This window comes from Echiichthys vipera, assembly GCF_963691815.1.
Source record: "Echiichthys vipera genome assembly, chromosome: 21".
In the NCBI taxonomy this organism is placed as follows: domain Eukaryota; kingdom Metazoa; phylum Chordata; class Actinopteri; order Perciformes; family Trachinidae; genus Echiichthys; species Echiichthys vipera.
Window position 1 is genome coordinate 4,958,050 of NC_139846.1, and position 11,244 is coordinate 4,969,293.

General features: G+C 41.4%; 1 protein-coding gene across 1 annotated transcript; it reads left to right on the forward strand.

Annotated features, from left to right (window-relative positions):
* Nucleotides 1-9,976: 9,976 nt before the first annotated feature.
* Nucleotides 9,977-10,960, forward strand: mc4r (melanocortin 4 receptor; the record flags this gene model as incomplete). The annotated part of the gene is made up of 1 exon (XM_083936094.1): nucleotides 9,977-10,960. One exon carries the CDS (start codon nucleotides 9,977-9,979, stop codon nucleotides 10,958-10,960), a length of 984 nt encoding a protein of 327 aa, XP_083792220.1.
* Between the last annotated feature and the right edge of the window lie 284 nt (nucleotides 10,961-11,244).

Here is an 11,244-nt window from a genome sequence, read left to right on the forward strand (position 1 = left end):
TATGCACAAAATGAACGATGAATTCATCTTTTACATTTGTTCTCAAAACCAAGAATACTTGTGTGGTAATGGTTGATGGATAGAGCACACTTTTTCTCTTCATTCTAATGACGCTGAAGGCCAATTTCTACAGCCCCAACTAGGGGTGGAGGATATTAGATGGTGAAGGATTAGAACGTGCTTACGTACTGCCAAAGCAGAGATATCGTAGTATCGTGTGTAGGACGCATTCTATATATTGCTGTTCCATGCTCTGCACAGACCATAGACTGTATAAAAAATGGACGTAGCCTATCCGCCTGGGCCTGTTCATTTAACTTGAGCCAATCATATTCGCCTCAGGGAGCCGCCATCTTGTCAGACTTTGACTCCTCCTCATTTCCTCTTATCAAAAAGGGTTATTGATGTAACGTTGGGGGAAGGGAGATAAGTCCGTCTGGGTGATGTTTGTAGAAATAGCCACATTAGCTTACATGCGCTCCACCCGTTGCGGGAGTGAAGGTCAGGCGGCATTTATGATCTATGATTTAAACTGATATTCAACAAAGTACCATTTAAAACACCGACCCTCACGGCCCGAATCCTCCCACTGCTCCATATTAACATCTAGTGTATGTGTCATTGATAGCAGGCTGTACTGCAAGTCATGGTGCAAGTGCGGCTATGTAAATAGCATAACAGAGCTAACATATACACGGTGTGTTCCTAAACCATCTGTCGGTACAGTTGATTGAAGAGCAAACCATCTTGTCACTTATGGAAACGCCACCACACGAATGACCGCAGTCCAGGTCGAGATGAGTTAGCATGCTAATCCTGAACACTAGCCTCCGAGGAGAAGTGAGGGCCGCAGGCTAACTGTCACTCAAGAGGCCACGCCCCTAATTATTCATACACTTTAACCTCCAATAAAATAAAAACTAGCCTGGTAAAAAAATATTCACCCTCCTAAGTGTTGTCATGGAGATATGTCCTAAACATACAGACAAGAAGTCCTAAAAAGGTTTGATTATGCTGTGAAAATCGGCCTGTTTAAAATGGAGGTCAATGAGAAACTGCTAAATTGTGCAAACTGCTCCTACTGGACACTCAGGAAACTGCAGTTTTTGGAACTTCCTTATTGAATCGCCCAGGAAGTCGCTGTGGTGGGTGCTTGGCACCATAGACCGTTTATTGCATGGAGGAAAGGGAGGAACTTGGGGGGACGAGGGTACATCAATTGGATCCTGAGCTGGACCTCACAAGGGGTTCCATGTGCCCGCCCACTTCTATCGGCAACCTGACACATCTGAGCCACCGCTGCTGCTAACAACATTAGCTTGGATAATTGGAGGTAAGCTATACAGCTAACTCAACCTTCATTGCTGTAGTAGTACTTCGTTTGGTAAACATGAAAAATAACCGTTAACCTTGTATTGTTATTGTAGCTGAAGTTACACTGTGTAAGCTGTCACTGTCGTTACTTGACGGTAGATAGCGTGAATAATGTAATGATAACGGCATTATATTACATTATTATAATATTACCTTTGGTTTGATCCTGATGTACTGTTTGTTCAAGACTCAGGATATCAGCAGATGAAATGAGCTAATTTAACTAGTTTACAGCACAGAATACTCTGAGTACAGCTCAGCATTATGTGTGTTAAGAAATAACGTTTGTACACTTTTTATACAAGTCCTTTCAACTGCATTATTAATATTGTTAATGACATTAAAAATATTTAACTAATAAACCGCTGATATTAATCTTTAAGGAATATTATTCCAGGTGTCAGGAATGAAAATAGCATGTGACAGTCACCATGGTATGTAAACCCCCTTCAACCAATCATAGTGAACTTGTGATTTTACTTTAAAAAAAACGTGATATGATATTTTTGCCATATCACCCACCCCTAATCCCAACCCCAAAATAGTGTTATTTTGGCATGTCAGGAAATCCTTAACTGAACTTTTCTTTCCTCAAACTATTAAGCCAGTGGACAAAAAGTCTATACTGACTTTTGGTTTGATCTTTAAAAAACAGGTAAATGATGTACTGTAGCTCTGTTTCTTTAATCATTTTGTTGTTTTTTACTCTCCACTAAATCTGTAAAATGTCAGCCATGCTTCTATGATGTTACATTTTACTCCTGGACCCCAGGCTATTTACTTTCAGTTCCATTTGAAATAAAGCACAAGCTGAGATGTCTGTGCAGCAGTGGCGATTGCTCTAAGACTGCAAGGGAAGCTAAAACCCCTAAAGTGTCACCCAAAAAAACAAAAGTGGTGAAATATGTACTGCTGTGTGTACATTTCATAGACTAAATACACGCTAGAAAGCCTTCATCTTTAATATATATATCTTAATATAATATAATAATATAATATATCTTTAAATATGGGGAGAGTGTCTGCCTCCCGAATAACACTTGGGAGTTGGTTCCAGAGGAGAGGAGCTTTGTAGCTGAAGGCTCTGCCTCCCATTCTACTTTGGGATACTCTAGAAAAGACAAGTAGCCCTGCATTCTCAGAGCGCAGCGATCTAGTCGGGTAATACGGTACTATGAGCTCTCTAAGATACAACGGAGCCTGACCAATAAGAGCTCTGTAGGTAAGAAGAACGATTTTAATTTCTATTTTAGATTTTACAGGTAGCCAGTGCAAAGAAGCTAAAACAGGAGAAATATGTTCTCTTCAAGTTGTTTCAGTTAGTACACGAGCTGCAGCATTTGGGACCAACTGGAGACTCTTTACAGACTTATTGGAGCAGCCTGATAATAAGGAGTTGCAAAAGTTCAGCCTAGAAGTAACAAATGCATTGACTAGTTTTCCTGCATCTGTCTGAGACACAATGTTCCTAATTTTCGCAATATTGTGAGAATATGCAGTCCTTGTCGTTAGTTTAATGTGAGAATCGAAGGACATATCCTGATCAAAAATAACACCCAGATACCTTACTGTGGTGCTGGAGGACAACATAACATCCTCCAGAGTAACAATATGGCCTTCTGGACCAAGTACGATAACTTCAGTTTTTTCTGAGTTTAACATCAGAACATTGCAGGTCATCCAGCTTTTTATTTCCTTAATGCACATTTGAAGTTTATATAACAGATCGGTTTCTTCTGGTTTGATCGACAAATATAATAGTGTATCATCAGCATAACAATGAAAATGAAAAGAGTGCTTCCTTGTAATGTTTCATAAGGGAAGCATATATAAGGTGAATATAATCGGTCCAAGGACAAACTGAGAACTATCTGATAAATAAGCCTTAATCCGGCTTAATGCGGTTCCTTTAATGCCAATTAGATGCTCCCGTCTCTGTAGCAGGATGAGATGGTCAATAGTGTCGAAGGCCGCACTAAGATCTAGTAAAACAAGTACACAGACAAGTCCTTTGTCTGAAGCTATTAGAAGGTCATTAGTCATTTTTACCATTGCTGTCTCAGTGCTATGATTCATTCTAAATCCTGACTGGAAGTCCTCAAATAACTCATTATTATGTAAAAAGTCACACAACTGATTGGCGACTAATTTCTCGAGGATCTTATAGAGAAAAGGAAGGTTAGATATAGGTCTATAGTTGGCTAGTACCTCAGGATCAAGACTGGGCTTTTTAAGAAGAGGTTTAATTACAGCTATTTTAAAAGGGTGGTGGTACATAACCTGTAAATCAGATGCTTCCCTGTATCTAGCAGGCGGTCAACCTTGGACCTGAAGTCCTGCTTGAGGACCTCGGACTGGTGGTTCTTTAAATCGTTGGACCAGGACCAGTGTGGAGGCCGAGCTGTGCTGTGAACACAGCTGGAGGGCTGAGGACTCAACCTCCCTGACGTACCCTCACGTGCCTGACCATCGAGCTCCCGACAACCAGCACGGAGGGAATGCGCTTTCCCACTGGCTGCCTGGAGGTGCACCGGCCCACGGCTGCTCCAAACCGAGACAGAAGGGAGGGATCGGGTTGGGCGAGCGGACTCCGGCTCCTGGGCGGCTGTATGGACGGATCCCGAGACCGTCCATACAGCCATACCGTCCATAATCACCTGCCTCCCTGTATATTAATCCAGTTCTGAGTCTCATTCGGGGCTGGATCGTTATTCGAGATACTCCAGATGTCTCAGCAGCAGGAGCGGTAGCATGTAGCAGGAGCGGTAGCATGTAACAGGGCTGGCTTCATCCTTGTGTCGATGTTTTTCCTCTCACTCCTCCGTGGACCTATTTGTGACTGTTCCGTGTGTGTTTTGCCCCTGTTGCCTGTTTCCCTGGCGACCTGTGACTGTTCCTAGTGTTTTGTTGTTCCAGTTGCCCATCTCCCTGTCGACCTGCCTGCCAGCCCTCTTGCCTACCTGCCAATCTGTCTCCCAGCGTACCTCCCTCCTGTGCCCATTCCCCATGACCAGTTTTTCCCAATCCTCTCTGTGTCTCCCTTTGTTCTCTCTGCACCCTTTTTGTTAAGTAGGTTCATTAAATCTGTTAAAACTGACTCCTTAATTTGTGTCTGCATTTGGGTCCAATCCTCCACGTTTTCCCCGTCACCGGATTTAAAGGGAGAACAATGACTGCTCCAAATAACAGCAAACCTCTGCAGTAGCATGATAAGAGTCCTTACACATTATCAAAAGCACCAACAACGTAGTTAGTGACATCAGAGTTTATTAAAAGAGTGTTTTAAAAGACTCACCAACTCGACCGTTACCAGCTCCTCTCGTAGTAAAGTCCATCAAGTTGCCAATTACCAAAGTCATTCCAAAAGGAAGGAGCCTATTGATGATTTATTCCAGCAAAACACGTAAACCTTGTGGTTTGATAGTTTGGTGAAATATAAGTTAATTATAGATGGTAAAAGGTTTAGAAAAGATGTGTGTAGCCGGAAGACACACAGTGAGTGCAGGCTTGGGTAAAGCCAACTAGCCTGCAACTTGAAGTGAAGAGACACATCATTAGTTTGTGTTTGTATCTTTCCCGGCTGCAAAACAAAAATGAAAGCTTACAACCCAGAAACTTTTCATAGGCTGCCATTGCGGTGCGATGACCGTGCTCTGATAAACCAGTGGCTCTTTAAGCCGGTGAATGTTCACATTTGTCCAGGTCATCGTTATCCCCAAAGCAATTACAGTCAAAAGCAACTAGACTTGGTTATTTGTCTAGTTAGACGTTTCACCTCTCATCCAAGAACTGATGAAGCCCCTTGAATGAGAGGTGAAAAGTCTTCCTAGACAAATAACCAAGTCCAGTTGCTTTTGACTGAAATTGGAATTTGGAATCAGTGGCTTATTGTTTTGAATCTGGACATTGAGACGACGATCGAGGCCCTTGGGCGGAGGGATTATCCTGTCTGGTACTGGTCGAGTTGGTAAGTCTTTCAAAACACTCTTTTAATAAACTCTGATGTCACTAACTACGTTGTTGGTGCTTTTGATAATGTGTAAGGACTCTTATCATGCTACTGCAGAGGTTTGCTATTATTTGGAGCAGTATTAGTGTTTTAAAAAGACTAAAACTTAACTAAACTAAACAGACTATTCTGTGATGATGATGATTCATGACGATGATTCATGGCATCAACTTTGAGACAAATTGCATACGATAAAATGCATTCTGAAAATCTTATTTAAAAACAAAAAAATAATAACTCCATTAAAGGGAGACACTGCAGGTGAATAGGGTAACATTTTAAACACACAGGTTTCACCATGAAACTTCCCCAGTTGATTACTGACATTAAGACAAATAGGTTTTGTATTACAAGTTTTCTGGAGTGTTATGTTTAAATATGCAAATAAGGCATTATCTTATGAAATACCATATGAGTTAATTTTAATATTTCCAGAAAAATATCAGAAATTTTCAGAAAACAACGGATCAGGAGTCAACATGTCCACAGTGCATTAAAATGTCCAGTTAGCGATTTCTGTTCAAAGGTCTTTAACAGACAGAATATCAGCAACCGGTCAGGACTGTAACTGCTAATGCTGCAACAGAAAGTCAGCCTTATATGAAAAACTTCATCGGATTCACATTTTTCGTTTCGTTTTGCAAGGCAAAGCATATTTGGTAGGCACTCTCTAGCGCCAAACAGTGGATGCAGGAAGTTGGACAAAAGGTTCCATAAATGGGCCGTACCGGCTAGAGTCTGGCCGGTTCCCCTGACGTGCACCCGTTCACTGCTGCTTGCAGCTTTAATTTTCTTTATAACTGTACGTGCCATGTTCTGAATAAATTTCAGAAAAAGATGGATGTTCTGTAATGTCTGTATTGGTTAGCGCTGGTAGAAATAAGCCCTTTGTGTTTAATGAACTTACAGTTGCTTAACAGACATGAACAAATATTGATACAAATGAATATGGACCCTAATTACAAAGCAATCCTATGACATTTATTTTGATGATGATATTCATTGTTTCATATCGAGCAAATGTAAATGTGACGTAGACACAAAGAGTTATGTGGGAGATATGTCTCTGGCCAGCCAGTCAAGGAATGTGGAATTCTGGGGCCTCATGGTGGGATTCTGCAGGGGGACCCCGGAAAATTGAGCTACGCCACTCTGCATCAGGTTCCCTAGTAGCTCACCTGGGTGTGCAAACCATGTATGAGTCATTGCTGCAGAGGCATATTACTTGTTTTTAAAGTTATTACAAGGACCTTAATATAAAGTATTTAATATGAAAAATTTCAAGTGAGGAGGCCACAGCTCTGTGGGAAATCTGTTGCAGTTTTGGCACTTTTTAGGAACCAGAAACAGACCATCAAATCAACATTGTCTCTGTATCAAAAGTGACAGAAAAGTGACATGAATGCATAACTCCCTTTCCTTCTTAGCATTCGAGGACATTTGATTGTCACTACTTAATACATTGTTTTTATCTATTGACTTGCTCTTACACGTTAACCATGGCAACCACTTTCAAAAGGCTTTTCATTTGGAGGTGCAGCCTTGACTGCAGCTTCTTTTGGATTATCTCATGCGTCACACTGATTCAAATCTTCAAATGTGATTTAGGTGCAGCATTGCAGCTCTGGAGTTTTTATGTGTTATTTCATGAAATTTTTAATCTTGATCAGACCAGATATATTTGTAAACAGCTAAGATGAGTCAACCCTACTCGGTTAATGTGATTGGCACATCCAGCACTGTTACAAGAGAGCTGTATATCTGACTTTGTGCTTTTGTGGTTCGGATTATTCGACCAACCGTTAATGCACTGAATACAAAATCTAACTTCGGCTTTTGCTTTTACATGAGGTTATTCGGAGGTGTTAAAGTCTGTGTATGTTAATTTGGCTTGTACTTTTAAAAGTGTGGTATTGGGGAAGCCGGTGGCACAGTGGTTAGAGCAGTCGCCCCATGTAAAGAGGCTGAAGGTCCTCGAGGCAGCGGCCGTGGGATTGACTCCGACCTGTGGCCCTTTGCTGCATGTCTCCCCTCTCTCTCTCACCTCATTTCCTGGCTGTCCTATATAATAAAGGCTTGAAAAACTGCCAGAAAAATAATCTTTGATAAAAGGTATTATCTTTTTTTTATTATGTTTGGTGGTGGGGTGATGAAAAAAATGATTTTATTTTTTTTCTCAGTACAGTTTCATTTATGAAGATGTTTCTATAGATTATCAGGGATAATAGAGTAAACCTTTAACCAATGCAGTTACTTCTCCTCAAAAAGAAAACTTTGAAAGAATTTTACTTTTACATTGAGGCATGAATGTGTCGTGACTAAGGGTGTGACAACATATCAACCCACAAGATATTTTGATATCAATATGTGAGTGGATAAATGGCAACAGAGTGACAGGACACAAACAATATGTAAGCACTGTAAGAAGATAGTGCACCGTAACACAAACACGTAACACTCGGGTCCCCTAAGGCTGCTTTAACATTAGGGTTGAAAGTTAAAAGGTTAGTGTCGGCACCTGATGAACCCAAATACTTTATCGTGTGAGTGCCATACACCGCGGCTAACACAAGCATTACGCAAAGACACTTGCAGCATCGCCTCTACTAAAATCAACGCGCCTTTAAAGAAAATAGTGAAAGTTCAAAATAGTGTTAAGATCTCGTCTCGTGAGTTGTTGTGACTCATGTAATCACCTGAATGGCACCTTTAGGGTTTATTTTAGTACACTGTTTGCTGGAGCGTGTTATCAACTCTCAGCTAAATTATTTAGTTTTACAGATCACAACTTCATTGTTTTGGTTTAGTCTCACTGCTCCCACAGTGTAGTTTCCAGCAGCAGGCAGCTGTTTTCAGTGAAAAAACAACAGCATACTAATTACACAGTAGCCAGTGTTAGCAGTTAACTGGTGAACATAGTGAAACATTTAGCAGCTAAAGAGCTGATACTGTCTTCTCCGAAACACAGCACTCTAACCCAGAAGACCTCTGTTAATGTCCCATGTAAAACCAAAAGTCTAACTAGACTTATTTTAACATATGTACATAATTTTACGTACGTAGATTAAGGTATGTAACAACCATACATATTTTAACTCAATCTCTTCTCAAACCTAACCAGGTAGTTTTGTTGCCTAAATCTAACCAAACTGCAACCGTATTCACAACGTTAATCAAATGTTTAAAACTGTATCGGATACGTTTGGGTATGAGGTCATATCGATCTGCTGCCATCGGTAGGGGTGCTAATTTAGGAAAGAACAGTAACAACAACTATGCAGGGGTACAGGCTGGAGGAGTTGAAAAAGCAAGATATTTCGTCAGAAGTTGGTGGAGACCAAAAACAGCAATAATAGAGTTGTACAGAGTGAATATTGAACTCCAAATAAATGCTGTTGCTCTGCATCTGCTGGATGTGTCAATAAGAAACTGTTTTTTTATTGCTGTTGATGCTTGCTTGTGTGATTTGTATATACATAGTGTTGGTGCTATGTGTTTTTTAATTGCTGTTTACTTGATATTTTAGTTTTTTGACCAGTAATGTCATTCTTTTAATGTTAGCTTTAGTAGGGGATGTTAAATACTGTTGTGCCCTTTTTTAAGCAGAATATTTAACATGTTAACATTTAAAGCTCTCCTAATTAATATATCTTTATATGAAATGAAATGTGTAATTTAAAATAGTTCATAATAACATACATTTTTTAGACTTTTTTAGTTTATAGTTTTGGTTTTATGGTTCATTTCCTGGGACAATAGGCAGCCGTTATCAGCAAACAAGCTGAAAACTTACACCGACACACATAACATTTTGGTTTATTCACACCCTACCTGTAGTTCATCAGTCATTTTAATGTTTTCACTGTTTGTCGGAAACTTAACCTTTTTTTAGATTTAATATATCCATTTAATGTTTTAATGTTGAAGCAACCCTGTATTTATTTGCACCAAATTTCTTAAAATACATTCATTTTTCAATTGGCTCATTTATGCATGCAACTTTGCTCCTCCTCCTACCTTATCAGCGAGCGGATAGGACAAAAAACTACAGGGGTGTGTGTATGTGTGTTATACCAGCAGAGTTAGACAGAGAGAGATGGCCAGGGTCGCTTATTAAGTAGTAATATGCCCGCACTCACACAGCGAGCTGGTATGCTCCGATCTCTCTGCTTCGCATTTTCCCAGCTCACTGTTAATCAGTCTCCCACAGGCTCCTGCCTGCATGCACCTTTCTGCTTCACTCCCTTCACTTAATCTTTCTCACATCCTATTTGGGAACCTTTATTTTAACTTGTGAGGGGAGAGATGAGAGGAGAGAAGTGGTATTGTTACCAACTGACAGTAATGGCAGCAGCAGCAGCAGATGCTTGAAGATAATTGCCTTTATTGGTAAACCTTGAAGGGTGAAATAATGGAAGAAAGAAGAATTTCTTCATTTCCCTTCAAGGGTACTGAGGTCGTCCTCCAGATAATGAGTATGGCTGAGGAGCGCACATGTTGAGATTTTTAACACTGACGAACCAGATGGAGCACTAACAACAGGAAGAAAACAAGACTTAATCCAAGAAGACGGGGCATTTAAAAGGAGACATTATGAACACCACAGAGCACCATGGATTGAGCCAAGGCTACCGGAACAGGAACCAAACCTCTGGCATTGTGCCACTTAACAAAGACTTATCAATGGAGGAGAAGGACTCATCGACAGGATGCTACGAACAGCTGCTGATTTCCACCGAGGTTTTCCTCACTCTGGGCATCGTCAGCTTGCTGGAGAACATCCTGGTTGTTGCTGCTATAGTCAAAAACAAGAACCTTCACTCGCCCATGTACTTCTTCATCTGTAGTCTCGCAGTTGCCGACATGCTGGTCAGCGTCTCCAACGCCTCTGAGACTATCGTCATAGCGCTCATCAACGGAGGCAGCCTGATCATCCCCGTCACGCTGATCAAAAGCATGGACAATGTGTTTGACTCTATGATCTGCAGTTCTCTGTTAGCATCTATCTGCAGCCTGCTGGCTATCGCCGTCGACCGCTACATCACCATCTTCTACGCGCTGCGATACCACAACATTGTCACCCTGCGGAGAGCTATGTTGGTCATCAGCAGCATCTGGACGTGCTGCATTGTGTCGGGCATCTTGTTCATCATCTACTCAGAGAGCACCACAGTGCTCATCTGCCTCATCACCATGTTCTTCACCATGCTGGTGCTCATGGCTTCACTGTATGTCCACATGTTCCTGCTGGCACGTTTGCACATGAAGCGGATCGCGGCACTGCCGGGCAACGCACCCATCCATCAGCGAGCCAACATGAAGGGCGCCATCACCCTCACCATCCTCCTTGGGGTGTTTGTGGTGTGCTGGGCACCCTTTTTCCTCCACCTCATCCTCATGATCACCTGCCCCAGGAACCCATACTGCACCTGCTTCATGTCCCACTTCAACATGTACCTCATCCTCATCATGTGCAACTCCGTCATTGACCCAATCATCTACGCCTTTCGCAGCCAAGAGATGAGAAAAACCTTCAAAGAGATTTTCTGCTGCTCACACGCTCTCTTGTGTGTGTGAGCTGCCTGTTAAGTGTCAGCAAAGCTTCGACTGATTCAAATGAAACTTGGCTGACTTTGAGGTTTTGAGCTGTAATCACTGTGGACTGATGCAGCTCTGTTGTGCACCATGCTCTCGCAGTCAGCTATTAATGATTGATCAGTGGGGGTTAGAGAGGTTTCATGAGTCAGGCTGCTGAAGAGGTAGGTTTACAGACCATTGTAAAATAGAGTATCACTGTTTTGTTTCGTAGTAAACACCGCTCTGGTGCAATTTGAAGTAAATGTTACCCGCATGTACTGTAT